The 15,718-nt window shown below is 43.6% G+C and overlaps 1 protein-coding gene across 1 annotated transcript; it reads right to left on the bottom strand.

Moving 5' to 3' along the window:
- Positions 1-8,652: 8,652 nt before the first annotated feature.
- Positions 8,653-9,142, bottom strand: LOC133009731 (lactose-binding lectin l-2-like). Its single transcript, XM_061077266.1, is given in 1 exon segment — positions 8,653-9,142. A coding segment is annotated over 1 exon segment (477 nt). The 5' UTR covers positions 9,130-9,142.
- Positions 9,143-15,718: the final 6,576 nt, after the last annotated feature.

Genomic DNA, 15,718 nt, shown 5'->3' with positions numbered 1-15,718 from the left:
TATTGTTTTAATCATGATAGTCAACCAACGAGTGTGTATTAGAAGTATTTGCCTCAGAATCACACAACACTGTAAAAACACAATAAGAAAATTAAAGGGAGGAACAGTGCCACAGTGGTGGGATGTAAAAAAGTACATTTACTTAGTTACTGTACTTAAGAACATTTTCCATGTGTCTGTACTTTAAGTAGATATATTTTTGTCTCTTTTCACTTTTACTCCACAACATATATCAGCTAATATCTGCAGTTTCTATGAATGCGGGCCTTTTTTGCCAAACACGTGGTGCTCTGGGCAAGTTGTAATCTGGATAGGAACCTATAGTGGCCCAAGTGGTAAATAGTTAATATGGCCCAAAAAACAATTTTTGCCCTCCAGCCCCTATGGTTCACTCCTCTGTGAAGAGTCTTGGTGTTCATTGGGACAGTGTTTTTACTCTCTCTCCAACCTAAAGATCTAGAGAGGGTGATCACATGCCTTCATAACTTCTCGACTTGATTCCTGTAGCCTGCAGCTCGTCCGAAATGCTGCTGCTCGCCTCCTTACAGTAAAGGAAAAGAGGGACCATATAACACCAGTGTTTAGCTCCCTCCACTGGCTTCCTCTTGGTCACAGAATTGATTTTAAAGCATTATTATTAACTTTCAAACCTCTTAATGGACTGGCACCGCCTTACTGAACTCCTTCATGTCCACTCTCCACTTAGAGAGCTGAGTTCAGCCACTCCGCTGCTCCTGGACTTACCTAAACCGAGGCTCATCATAACCAGAGGCGATCGAGCCTTTGCAGTATCCACCCTTTTTTTGTTTTTCTTTAATGTTATTTTATCTTTACTATTGTTTGTTGCTGGTTTTTATGGAAGTGTTTATTGGTGCTGACCAATCTTATTGTGTACCAGGTAGGTCAATGCAGGACAATTTGTTTTTAATGAGAGACATTTTTGAATTGTGTACAACGTATAATATTAATATTGGCATTATTTCTATTGACCAGGAAAAAGCATTTGATCGTGTCGATCGTTTATTCCTGTTTGCCACACTGCAGGCTTTTGGTGTTGGGGAGCATTTTCTGTCCTGGGTGAAATTATTATATAATGATACCTGTTGTGTTGTGAAGGTGGGGGGAGGGCTGAGCAGACCTGTACCAGTCGAAAGAGGGATAAGGCAGGGATGCCCCATCTCAGGCCAACTTCTCAGCGTGGCCATCGAACCTCTCCTGTGTCAGGACTCGGATGAAAGGCCTGCGTCTGCCTGAGCTGGCTCACAGCCCACCGATAGTAGTATCAGCGTATGCGGACGACGTGAACATCTTTGTCCAGGGTAACAACAAGTTCAGGGAGGCAGGAATAGTGAAGCTGGGCCACCTGACACGGACGTCACTTGAGAGGCTGGCAGAGGTGACGGGGATAAGATCTACCAGAGTGCTGCGGAGCCTCGTGGACGAGGTGTGGCAGGCGCTGCCCCAGGCTCTGCGGACCTTCGCCCAGAACCAAAGTCAGACTGACCATTCGACCAAAACACAAGAATACGGGTTCCCGAGTCACGTGGGTGCAGCATCCGGGATGGTCGCATGTTAGGGTGGCTCCTGTCCTGCACATGCTATTTTTGGAGTTATTAATGTAAAATGCATATATTTAAGTAATCTAACGCTCACCCTGAGAACTTGAATTGCTCAAATAGAATACTCTCGGTCAGGGAAAGGATTAGAAGACATGGCGACATCAAAATATTTCAGAAACCCTCCACACTCGTCTACCCGGAAAAGCCCGGCGCATGAAGTCGACCTCGAGGCCGCTGACGCTCGACATTAGATACACACTGGCTTTCCCCGCAACGTTGCACTTTAAATGGAGACGAAAAAACGTGAGCTGCAACACTGTCGAAGCCGCGGAGAGAGTCATTAATGAGCAATGATCGGGAGGAGCTATGGACTGAGATGAATGGAGAGGGGTGAGTTACTGTTTGAACCCGATGTGAGATTATGCGTTTTGTATTGAACTGAAGTGACCCATGTGCAGGCCAACAAGAGACTTTTCCTGATGCGGACCGGTCTTCATGGGAGCGGCGTTAATCCCACGGACCTTACGCGTGTTATCCTTTTACTTTTCTTTTCTTTTTCTTTTTTCTCTTTTCAGCAGCGAGGAGCGTTCAGCACTCGGACTCCGGCTGAGTTGTAGCAGCCGGACACCTTTTGTTTCAGCTTTATGTGCAAGCCCAGTTGGCATTGTTATACTGTGGTTTTGTTATATGTGTTCAAAAACCGGCAGGTACAGGGTAATGAGTGGTTATTATAAGGAGCCAAAAATGGTAACATTTTCTATTACGAATGGTTGCAGACATACATTTAAAGCACAGAGTACTTATCTCATCTTCCTCCTTTCTCTTTTTGTTTCCTATTGATTTTATTATTGTATTAATTTTATTTTTGAATGAAAAAATATGACTAGTAGACCAGTTAAGTTTATTTCTTGGAATATAAATGGATGTGGCAGCCCTATTAAAAGGAGGAAGATATTATCATTTTTGAAAAATAATCAGGCAGACATTGTGCTGATACAGGAGACCCACATGCAGGGTCTGGAGGCGGAGAAATTTAAAGTGGGATGGGTAGGACATATATTCCATAGCTCATTTTCGAGTAAACGTAATGGTGTTTTGATTTTGGTTCACAAGAATGTAAGTTTCATTTTGTTAAAACAAACTAAGAGGGAAGGATTATCTGTGTGTAAGCAGTGGTTGAGGGGGTGCCTCTTGTATTATGCAACATATATGCACCTAATAGGGGAGATCCCAACTTTTTCCACGAGGTAAATAAAATACTAGGAGATACTGAGGGTGAAATTGTCCTAGCTGGGGATTTCAATGAAGTTATGGATCCAGTACTGGATAGGAGCTCATTCAGACCTCCCCTCATGACCAAGGAGAGAGAAGCCTTACATATGTTGAGTAGAGATGTAGGACTAATGGATATATGGAGGCTGATAAATCCAAATGTGAAGGATTTTGCTTTCTTCTCCCACTGCCACAAAACTTATTCTAGAATTGATTTTTTTACAAAGTACTTCCTTGGCACATAATGTGGCTAACTGTGACATAAAAGCAATCTCCCTTACAGATCATGCACCGGTCGAGTTGTTAATTAAGGCCAATCTAAAAACTGAAAGGAAAGGTAGATGGAGACTAAACATTGGCTTAATGTCTGACTCAACTTTTAAAAAGACAATAGGAGAAGATTTGAAAAGCTTTTTTGAAATCAATATTGGTGGCACTGAAGATATAACTACTGTGTGGGAAGCCTCAAAGGCATGTATGAGAGGAAAATTTATAGCACAAGCCGCTAAAAAGAAAAGAGAGAATGTTGCCAGGATTAAAGATTTGGAGAAGGAGATAAAAGAGAAGGAATTAGACCTGTCAAAACACTTTTCTAATGGGAAATTTCAAGAACTTTGTAAGCTTAAATACTCTTTACATGATATTTATAATAAAAAAGCAGAATATGCTCTTTATAGACTGAAAACAAACTTTTATGAAGGTGGGGAAAAATGGGGAAATTATTAGCCAGACAGTTGAAGGAAAAAATCTTTGCTAATACCATACCAGTTATAAAACAGGGGAGTGCACAATTTTGTGATGCTAAAGATATAAATAGAATATTTCAACAATATTATGAGAAGTTATATACATCCTCCATGTCTCCTAGTGCCCCACAGGAAGATATGGAACAGTTTCTCCTTAAAATAGACGTACCCAAGCTCCCACCTCAGGAGGCAGTTGGTTTGGAAACACCTATAACCGAGGATGAAATAAGGAAGGCAATTTTTTCAATGAAAAATCTACTCCCAGTAGAATATTATAAAACATTTTCAGATATTGTTATACCGGTTTTACAGAGGGTATATCAAGAGATATTTGATAAGGGTCGTGTAGCTCCAACTTTTAATGAAGCGGTAATCTCACTAATTCCCAAAACAGGTAAAGATGCAGCAGATCCCTCCAATTTCAGACCCATCAGTCTGCTCAATCTTGATTGTAAGAATCTCACAAAAATCTTATCTAATTTTAGCGACACGTTTACAATTGGTTTTACCGAGCATCATTCATTCCAGTCAGGTTGGTTTTTAAAAAAATAGAACTTCAACTGATAATGTTAGACTGTTGCTACACCTTATGTGGCTGAGTAAATCCCAAAATACTCCTATAGCTGCCATCTCCCTAGATGCAGAAAAGGCCTTTGATAGGGTGGAGTGGCAATTTTGTTCTCCACCCTATCTCATTTTGGTTTCAACTCCAACTTCATTAAATGGATAAAAATGCTGTATAAAGAACCCAAGGCGGCAGTGATGACAAATGGAATAATCTCTCCCTTCTTTAATCTGACCCGGGGAACTAGACAGGGATGTTCATTGAGCCCATTACTGTTTATCATCTTTTTAGAGATTTTAGCGGTGTCTGTTAGAGCACACCCTGGAATAAGAGGTGTAAGGGGAGGAGACAATGAACATAAATGATTAGTATATGCTGATGACATCTTAGCAGTAGTATCCGAACCTCTGACTTCGCTGCCACATCTGATGGACACCATCCAATCTTTTTCAAAATTTTCAGGTTACTCCATCAACTGGAGCAAATCTGAGGCAATGCCTCTCTCCAAGTCATGTATTTCATCTATGGTGGAGAAGTTTAATTTTAGATGGGTACGACAGGGAATGAAGTATCTTGGCATAAAACTTCATGAGGATATAGACGAAATAGTGGCACTTAACTTCGACCCTTTACTTCAAAAGATGAAAATAAACCTTGATAAGTGGGGGAAACTAAAACTGACATTATGGGGAAAAATTAATGTTATAAAAATGATAATTGCCCCGCAATTCAGTTATGTGGCAATGATGTAACCGATCAATATACCATCCACCATCTTTAGACAATTGGATGATATAATAAAACATTTTTTATGGGTTGGAAAAAGACCACGAATTAAATTGAGAAAGTTATGTGCACATAAAGAGAAGGGAGGGTTGGGCCTGCCAGATCTTAGATTGTATTATTTAGCTTTTGAGTTGGCTAAAATAGCAAGGTACTGGCAGGCTGCAGAGGGTGAGACAGCTTGGATGAAGGTAGAAAAGGAGATATGCTCGCCTTTCCAACCTATAGAAGTATTGTCACAAAGAAGGTCTAACATCACAAATCCAATAGTTTTACATTCAAGGGATGTTTGGAGTAAAGTACATAAAATGTTTAAACTTACACATACTCTACAAAGATATTCGTCATTGTGGGATAATCCCGATGTTTGCATTGGGAAGAAACCTGTGTATTGGAAACAGTGGCACGCTAGAGGTTTAAACACCATTAATGATATATTTGAAGATGGAGTGTTATTGTCATATGATAAGCTGTTGCAGAAATTTGATTTGGTGGGAAAAGATCATTTTTGGAAATTTTTGCAAATGAGGAGTTGCATTACTTCGAAACCATACAATATAACCGATAATATGATGAGCGATTATATGAAACTTCATATCTAACAGAACTAAATAAAGTGACACCCAGCGGGTCAAAATGCTGATGTTATTGTTTCTTTGCGCAGTGGTTCTCCGGTCTTGTTTCCGAACTGTGTTGCTGATTCCACAGCTTGAATCTGCTTGAGGCTACACGGAGCTAGCTAGCTTCCCCCCAGCTAGCTCCCCCCAAGCTTCCACACACAGTCAGCAGGGACTCCCGACACTAACTACTACCCATTGTTTGCTTCTAACCTGACGGTATTATAGAAACAGTCTCATGATAGCAGTGGAATTAAAGTTGTGACAGCGGGTTTTTGCACTGTTACCACCGCAGTTAGCATGGTTGCTAGCCTGCTAGCCTAGCCCGCTAGCGCCGTTTTGAAAGCTCGTTATAACCGTATGTGACCGTCAGTGCTGGGGAGTAACGGAATACATGTAACGGCGTTACGTATTTAGAATACAAATTATCAGTAACTGTATTCCGTTACAGTTACAAATTAAATAGATGGTATTCAGAATACAGTTACATTGTTGAAATCAGTGGATTACATGGCGGCTGTGGCTGAGGGGTAGAGTGGTCGTCCTCCAACCTGAAGGTCGGCGGTTCGATCCCCAGTCTGAACCATCTGCATGCCGAAGTGTCCTTGGGCAAGATGCTGAACCCTCAATAGCCCCCCATAGAATAACAAAGTGCTGCAAGTAGATGCACTGTATGAATGTGTGTGTGAATGGGTGAATGTGAAACTGTACTGTAAAGCGCTTTGAGTGGTCATCATCAGACTAGAAAAGCGCTATATAAATACAAATCCATTCCATTCCATACTTCTCTGTTTACGCTGGGCAGCTCTAATAATATCACCCGTTGACCCAGTAGTATAAAAGCATATGAAGAAGAAGAAGATACACTTGATTTATCCCACACACATGCACAAACATGCACAGACACACTCATGCAATGGGGAAATTAGTCCTCTGCATTTATCCCATCTGGTGCAGGACACACATAGCAGTGGGCAGCCATGTACGGCGCCCGGGGAGCAGATGCTGGGAGAGTAAGGTGCCTTGCTCAGGGGCACTACAGGGTAGGGAGAATAGTCTTTTGATCTTTTGGACAGATCCAGGTTCGTCTTTTATGTAAGTTTTTGTTGAAACTCCGTGGAGTCGAACCGTGGAGTCACATATGGTCACTTGTTGCTCCAACATTAACTGCAACAGCGTCCCAATTTAATGTCATCCATCTTCAAGAACTTCTCCGCTGATTGCTCCGTTCAATGTCGGGTGTTGAGGGTAAATTACGTATTCTCCACTCAAGCCAATGGGTAGCCCCCCCCCCCCCCCCATGTCTGTAGTGGATGGGCAGAGGGGGGCATTTAATAATGTGATTGGTAAAATTGGTAAAATGAAAACTCCAGGACAACAGAAGGGGAATACAAACTATGGGATGTATACTTTATCATTTATATCATATAAAATATGTCATCAATATCGTTTAGAATCATTTGTCAGTGTGTTTCCTGGCGCGATACGCTCACGTCAAGCGCAGAAAAAAATAGACTCGACACCGAAACGATCGCAGCACGGCGCGAGGCAGCCTTGGCGCAGTGCGTCCCCTCAGCCTCCCGTGGGACCGGCACAAAGGATTAACATGGGAGTGGATGGGAGCCGGACATCCAGCTGGCCTGCCGCATCTTGCGGAGGGAGAGTTTAAAGAGCTGCTGCTCCACTGATAACAACGCCGCAATCATACACTTAAAAAATGCAATACAAACCGGAAGTATTCCAAGTATTCAGAATACGTTACTCAGATTAGTTAATGTAATGGAATACGTTACAGATTACATTTTTGGGCATGTATTCTGTATTCTGTAATGGAATACATTTTGAAAGTATCCTTCCTAACACTGGTGACCGTGCACACATGCCGTCAGTGCTCTAACGAGCCACCGTCAGACGGACAACTCCGCTGGCTTAGCACACACGTCACATTAATCGTAGAATCGTAGTTGTGTTTGTTGTGAGCGGGAAGTTTGAGGTCCGGAAATGTGAAATCCGGAAATGACGTCGTGCGGTAATGACGTCGTAGGGAAATGATGTCGTTCACAGACCAATCACAGCCAAGGGCTGTCCGTGGGGTCTCCGAAATAACAGCGCTCGGCGGCCGACGTCAGCGACCGCGCCGACGGCAAACCGGTCATCGTCCATCCGTGACAGGCATTGGTCGCGACCCTCTGGCCCTAGCCCTGCAGCAACATCAACGACAGCATCAACAACCCCAGGGTCCAGCCTCCTGTCCAGACCTGGGCGTCACCGCCGCCGCCGCAGCCTCCGTGGCAGCCCCGCTCGCGGCGAGTAAGAGGAAGAGGTGTCAGATATGCCCCAGGAACTAGGGCTGTAACACTCACACAAAGTGCCGCAGGTGTTACATACACATATGCACATATCCCTAGTTATAAACCACACACACACACACACACACACGCACGCGCACATTTCATGCCAGCTGGAACCAGCTCCAATGAGACAGAAGCAGCTGTTTACACATCCCAAAATATTGTGTTTTACAGAAACTCTTAAGTCCTTATTTAGTATTTGACATTGAAACAGTCTCCTCCTTATTCCCACCTCCTCTCTCAAGTCATCAGGAGCAAAGGCAAATGCTCCTCTTGTTTTCGGGCTCGTCAGATAAATATCATTTCAACTTCGTCATGTTATGTGCAGTTTGCTTCCACCACCGACTCAGTGATTTTCCAAAATGGTTTAAGTCAAATAAAAGTAGCCGTTTAGTTTCATGGTTAATTTTTCAAGTCATCCACTCCATTCTGTCCTCTGTCTGCATTCACTCTAAAAAATGATCCTTTAATTTGACCCATCATCATCATCATCATCATCATCATCATCATCATCATCATCATCATCATCATCATTTAATATTTATTCATATTTATCATTGATTTTAACAATAAGATTGGAATTGTTAAAATGAGCAAAAAACAAAAACCTGACAACACGTATGAAAAGTAATTGAGTGAAATGAGTGCAAAAATAGAAGTGTGCATTTGTATATTTATTGCTGAGGACTATTTCATGTCAACAAGCATCAGGTGATCAGTGATCAGGTTAAATCAGACTTAACAATGCCTGAGTATAGATTATGTGAGCGCACAAACAGACGGAAGATGGTAAGTACAATATGCATCATTCCATTTCTTATCGTTGCTATAGTTGGTGTGAACACAATGTTCCCTTCTTCGACCGTTGTTTGGCTCTCCTGGTGACCAATAGGTGAAGTTCACTGCAGAACCATCAGACCACATCCAGCTGCCTTCTTTGTGGACGTCGCTAAGTCCGATCCAGGTCCCTCCTTCAGCATGACTAAAGTCCTTGATCAGGGCTTTGATGAAATTCTCTTCTTCCAGACTGTGGATAGACACCAGGTTGGCTCCCTGTGACACACAGTAGAGCTCTGCATCAGCCCAGGTCATATGTGTGGACACGTACTTGTAGCAGCGGTTGTTGAAGCTGAACTAGAACATGGGACAGTTTCCACGCTGCAGCTTGACCTCAGGTCCATCTGAAGGAGACACAGCACCCAGGGTCAGGGCGAACAGAAGGAGAAGCAGGATCATGTTGGCGTCTCTCTCTCTCTGTGTCACAGGAGCAGGACGAGGGGTTGGAGATGATCTGCAGTGTTGGATGAGAATGAGAGTTTGAAGGAGACAGGTGGGCAGGCTGAGTTATTTTATACTCTTCAGAGAGGGTGTCTGCACGGTTGATGTGATATTATTGGTCAAAGGCACTTGGCAAACACTTTGTTTTATAAACAGCTGCCTGATAAAAGTGTTTTCTCATAGCACGAGGAAGAAAAACCAACAGCTCACCTCGATGTCACATAAGTTTTCACATGACTTTTCAGTTAAACCTTTTGACCTCGTAAAACGCAGCTCTAGAAAAGACGACACAAGGTCATATGTCACTTTGTGGTTGACATCTTTTCATTCACACCAGGTAAACAACTGCCAAACACAAGTTGACACATCGACAATGTTACGATAAAAAAGTCTTTAATGTGTCCTCCCTTGTATTGTGAACTTTGTGTTTTTTCCAACATGCAAACAGCATTGCTTTAATTAAACAGGACTTCACGCAGACATGACAGCAGCTAATAAGTGATTGAGCACAGCATCATCAGACTGACTTTCTCCTCTGCTGCCCTCTGCTGGCCACTGTCACAACCTACAGATAGTTTATAAATAAGGAAAAAATACTTTTAATGAAATACATGAAATACAATAGATCATATTTGGATCACTGCTGTGACTCCTAATGATCTCATAAAGGTTTAATTGTTATTAGTGCTCTGAATAAACAGCATCTCCCCACTGCTTGGATCTCCCCAATAAGAACTCTGATGGTTACGTGCTGTCAATAAATACATAATGATTTAATCATGATAGTCAACCAACGAACGTGTATCAGAAGTATTTTCCCCAGAATCACACAACACTGTCAAAACACAATAAGAAAATTAAAGGGAGGAAAATTATTATTCACCAATTTTTAACAACAGTTTAGCTTTGGAACCTCCAGGAGAGCTCTGCTCTTTGTTTTCTATGTGCCTTGTATTTTATGTATATTTATTGCTCTATAACAGTGCCACAGTGGTGGGATGTAAAAAAGTACATTTACTTAGTTACTGTACTTAAGAACCATTTCCATGTGTCTGTACTTTAAGTAGATATATTTTTGTCTCTTTTCACTTTTACTCCACAACATATATCAGCCAATACCTGCACTTTCTACGAATGCGGGCCTTTTTTGCCAAACACGTGGTGCTCTGGGCAAGTTGTAATCTGGATAAGAACCTATAGTGGCCCAAGTGGTAAATAGTTAATATGGCCCAAAAAGTGCAAAACTAACCCTAACCCTAACCCTAACCCTAACCTGCTATGATTCACTCCTCTGTGAAGAGTCCTGGTGTTCATTTGGACTATGTTTTCAAATTTGACAATCTGTTGTTAGTAGCTTCTTTCAGATCAGACTTATAGCTAAGGTAAAGGTCTATCTCTCACCTAAAGACGTAGAGAGGGTGACCCTCTCTACGTCTTATGCCTTCATAACTTCTCGACTTGATCCTGTAGCCCAGGGGTCTTCAATGTTTTTCAGGCCAAGGACCCCCAAACAGGTGGAGAGATGGAGCAGGGACCCCCTACTATATATATTGTATAAAATTGTGTTTTAAATTACATACAAGAATTAGAGGGCAGTCTGTCGTTGTATGCAAAGGCTTCGACAGCAAAAGTGAACTGGGGAAAGAGTGAGGCCTGTGTGATTGGTCAGTGGGACGCAGGGAGAATACCCCGTCTCCCTGGGAACCTGACATGGGGAATAAAAGGGTTAAAAGTCCTCGGATTGTTTATTGGCAGTGAAGAGATAGAGAGGCAGATCTGGGAGGGAGTGCTGGGGAAGGTGCAGGTCAAGTTGTCTAAATGGAAATGGTTGCTACCCCAGTTGTCCTACAGGGGAAGAACTCTGATAGTCAATAACCTGGTTGCAGCATCCCTGTGGCACAGACTCCAGGTGCTTACTCCTCCACCGGGACTCATGGAGCAACTGCCGAGGCTGCTGGTGGACTTCTTTTGGGTCGGGTCATCACTGGGTGCGGGCGTCTGTTCTGTACCTCCCTGTGGCAGAGGGAGTCCATGGACTAACCGACATCATCGTCAGGACTGCTGCTTTTAGACTGCAGGCAGCCCAGAGGCTGCTGTACGGCTCCACACTGTGCTGGTCGGCTGTGGCACGCCTGCTGCTCTGGAGAGCCGGGGGCCTTGGTTATGACAAACAGCTGTTCCTGTTGAACTCTCCTCAGCACAAACTGACTGGACTCACGCATTTGTATACCTCAGTGATAGATGCCTGGAGGACTCTAAACTTCACGAGGCCTCCTGACCCCGCGCCTGGGATGTGGCTCTTTGAGGAGCCACTGTTCGATAATGGATTCCTGGTCACCTCAGTCCTGACATCCACACCCACTTCAACTACGGTAAAAAACAAGTTCAGGGAGGCAGGAATAGTGAAGCTGGGCCACCTGACACGGACGTCACTTGAGAGGCTGGCGGAGGTGACGGGAATAAGATCCACCAGAGTGCTGCGGAGCCTCGTGAAGGAGGTGTGGCAGGCGCTGCCCCAGGCTCTGCGGACCTTCACCCAGAACCAAAGTCAGGCTGACCAGTGGACAAAAACACAAGAATACAGGTTTCCTATCCTGAATGTGAGTCCTGCAGTGGGGGAGTGGAGAGAAGAGAGCGGCCGACTGCTAACCCTCAGGACTCACAGCACTGGGCACCTTCAACACCTCTGGAGGGAAACAGCTGTACTATAGCTGTGTGAAGGTCCTGAACTGTCGCTCTCTTGCAGGAGTCAGGGAGTCGAAATGGACTGAGGTTTTTGGCTCGGACTATTCCCCTAGTAGCAGCTGGCGGGTCCTGTATAAACCTCCTGTGGAGAGACGGATGGCAGACATCCAGTGGAGAATTATACATGGAGCTCTAGCTACAAACAGATACAGAGCTCACCTGGACACAAGCACTGAGGGGGGGTGTCCTTTCTGCTCACTGCCTGAGACCCTAGAACACTTAGTAGCCCTGGCGTTTCTACACTAGGGGCAGCCCCACTAGATGGCGCTGTTGTGCAGAAAGCTAAATACTGCATATCTGAACTTTGTAGCAAAAATATATTTTATTTTATTTTGTATGCAAAGTAGCGTGAATGTGTGTGTGAATAAACTTGACTCACAAGCATTATAGTCTTGTTTTGAAGTAATTTGATTCCTGTGTGTTTCTGTCTGTGTGCTCGCTATGTCAAACGCTTTTCTCTCGCCGTCCGTCTCTGCTCTGGGCTTTGTGAAACGCTTCCCTCTTGCCATATGTCTCTGCTCTGGGCTCAACTGGCCAAGCGTCCGACCTGTGCCATGGGAGCACCAATCAGCTATACCACACAGGCCACAGTTAACATTGGAAGAGTGGGGATTATTCAGATGGGCACTGCGACGTCTCCCAGCAAGCTACTCGACTCCAGCGTCACCCGGAACGGAACAGATTTTTTTGGGTTCAGTTTGTTGCGAATGTTTACACAGTTAGGTTTGTTTTGATATAGCAGAAACATAATATTCTTTGCTTCGCTGGACAACAGTTTTGCCCGTCATGGCATCTGCTGGGTCAAGGCCTTTCATGAAGAGGATGCCTAGCAACTATCAGAGAAGTAGGAGCGTCATTGGGAGTGGCTCCTTGCTACTTCCGTATTCCAAATGCCAGGAGGATGTCCTGCGCCTGCACGCTTTCGAGGAGGAGGAACGAAGATCTACTGTTATAAAATGGACAGGCGCCGGATGTTGGTTGCGCTCTGATACGACCCGACTGCCCATTGCTTTGCTGTAACCTGTTCAGTGCTTCCTAAATAAATATTTGATTGAACAAACCGAGTTCGGCTCATCTTCTCTTAAAGGATAAACGAACACGCCTGACAGTTGCCATCGTTCACTGTGTGTGAGGGAATCCCGGAGGACCGGAGGTAAACAGCCGTGGACTTCTTCTTTGCACATAGAGGTAGGCTTCTCTAAGCTCGTCTTCCGTTGCACCACCTACTGCTCTGGCGCTGAAGAGTTGTCCGAGAAGCATAAATCAAAAAGAGTCCGTAGTATCAGTGCGTCCCTCTCCGCGCCACGGACACGTAGAAGCATATTGGAGCCTTTACTCAACATGCATGCTCAACAGGCATGACCCAGGAACAAAAGTGCACCCGCAGCAGAACTATGCAGGACCCCGGCCAAACCCTCCTGGTTTTGAAGAGGGAGATGCGGAAGATGGAGGCTGAATACTCCGCCCAGAAGGAGCTGGTGGCTCAATTCACCGCCCTGAAGGAGCTGGATGATAAAAACTTAACCCTGAATGAGCTGGTGGATGAAAATTCACCCCGAAGGAGCTGATGGATGAAAACCCCCGTCTTAGGAAGCTGGTGGATGACTACTTTGCCCTGAAGGAGCAGACCGCCACCAACAAAATCGCCTGGTAAACAGAGAAAAAGATGGTGGAGCAGATGGAGTCTCCTGCCTCCCTGGAGAAGGAGCTCGGAGAGATGAACATGAGGATCAAAGTAAAGGAGGAAGAGCTGGTTGAGACAGAGGAAATTCAAATTGAGAAGAAGGACAAATTTGAATCTCTGCTGGAGAACTGTGAGGAAAATCTGCAGCTCAGCATCCTCCAACATTGGGCCAGCTTCGAGAAAAGAGAGGAACTGCAGAAACTGATGAGAAAGTCGGAGGAGAAGTTGTTCATCGAGCAGGAGCTGTCACTCAAGAGAGAAAACAAGCAGGAAGAAAAATGTCCCCTGATCCAGCTGCCCATTGAGCTTCAAGTAAGTTCCATCAGCTCATTGTGATTTGAATGTTATGGATCGTAGGTTTGTTTGAGGTTTAGATTTTGAAAAAGAAACAGAGTTAAACTCATATTGTCTCTGTCTTTTCAGGAAGTCGCCTTGAAGAATGACAAGCAGACCATGAAGAAGGAGAAGAAGAAGCAGGAGAAGAAGGAGAAACAGGAAAGAAGATGGAGAGGAAGAAATTAAGAAGATAGAGAAGGAAAGAAAGAGAGAAGGAACGATGAGGGGGTTGTTCTCTAGTTTTCTACTCAAAGATTCAATTCATCCTAATCCCCCCTCCCTCTGACCTGTCAATCATCACATCCCTTACCCCTGCCCCCCCACCTCTTCCCTCCCTCCCTTTCTTTCCCTCCAAGACTGACTTTTCTTACAAAATAAATTATTGAATAAATAACAAAGACTTTTCATTGAGATGAAAGTTTGCTCTTTTATTTCAGAAGATGGTTGGTAAACAGTCTAAATGATGAAAACCCAACATTTATATATAAAAAATACTGAATATATTATTTATACATATATTTATTATTTAAACTGAGAAACACTCGTTCTCCACAGCTGCACTTTCCCTAGATTTAAATCTATTATCTTAAGAGAAACTGACGGATCATATATTTAGTGAACTCTAGTGAACTTTAGTGAAGATATATTTACTTTGTTTTCCTGCTCGTGGATCTGCATCAAAATACACATTTCAATTCACAGTAACTGGATAATTTGTATAACCATGGAGTGTTTTTAACAACAGCTTTACATCCTGTCGGGTATTTTCAGGGTTTGTTAAAATCAGTTGTGCAGAATTTCATGTCAGACTCATCCGACCTTTGACCTTTATCCTTCTGCTGAAGCAGTGATGAAGCTGAGTGTTTTCCAGAGGTTCATACAGATGTTTATAGACAGACACAAGTTCAAGGAACTGCTTCGTCGTTGGTGTTGAATCATGATGCTCCAATAAGGATGCAGGGAGGGGCCCGAGCACTGACATCAAAGGTCAGGTGAGACCCTATTGAAATTGAAAGGATTATTATTATTCAGGCAAATGAATTGGCTTTTTGAGGGCTTTACCATGCTCAAATTCTTACCAAAATTTGCAGAAAGTTAGAAAGTGGTGAAAATTTACGTATTCTGAAGGAATTTTCAATGGGCATCGCAAAATGGCTCAACGGTGCCCCCCGAGACCCCTGGAATGTGTTCACATTGACCGGTCTTCACAAAAATCAATATACAGGTGTATCATGACCAGACAAACAAAAAAGTCTTTAGGTGCTATTGGAAAAACACAACAGGAAGCCTGCTATTTTGCATTTAGTGGCCATTTTGGCCATATTCCACATTTTTACTTTGATGTACTTGTACCAGGGCTTTCATCAAATCAACTTCAAATTGAGATAAGTGTCATCACAACAAGATGGAGATAAAAACTGACTGAGGGATTTTTTTTTTCGTCACACGGTGTGACCGTGGCGTGGCGTCAAAGTTTGATTACACGCCATGAAAACACGATGTTCTGGCCAATAAAACACGATGTTCTGTACATACATCGACCATGAATCCTTTGATGCTAACCCTAACCCTAATCCGTAAACGAACAACTCCACTCCTGCAGTGACAGTGGTCAAATATCAAAGGAATCTTTGTCTTACAAAGGTGACTTCTCTCTCTCTATCTCTCTCTCAGAATTGGGACATTTCCTCAAACCGTGTAAACATTGATGTGCGGCGTAGGTTCATCCTTCGCCAAAGGAGACGATGTTGTCATAACTCCACTGTGCATTGTCCTATCACC

The sequence above is a fragment of the Limanda limanda genome, chromosome 8 (assembly GCF_963576545.1).
Source record: "Limanda limanda chromosome 8, fLimLim1.1, whole genome shotgun sequence".
NCBI lineage: Eukaryota > Metazoa > Chordata > Actinopteri > Pleuronectiformes > Pleuronectidae > Limanda > Limanda limanda.
This window is presented reverse-complemented; position numbering and strand designations above follow the sequence as displayed.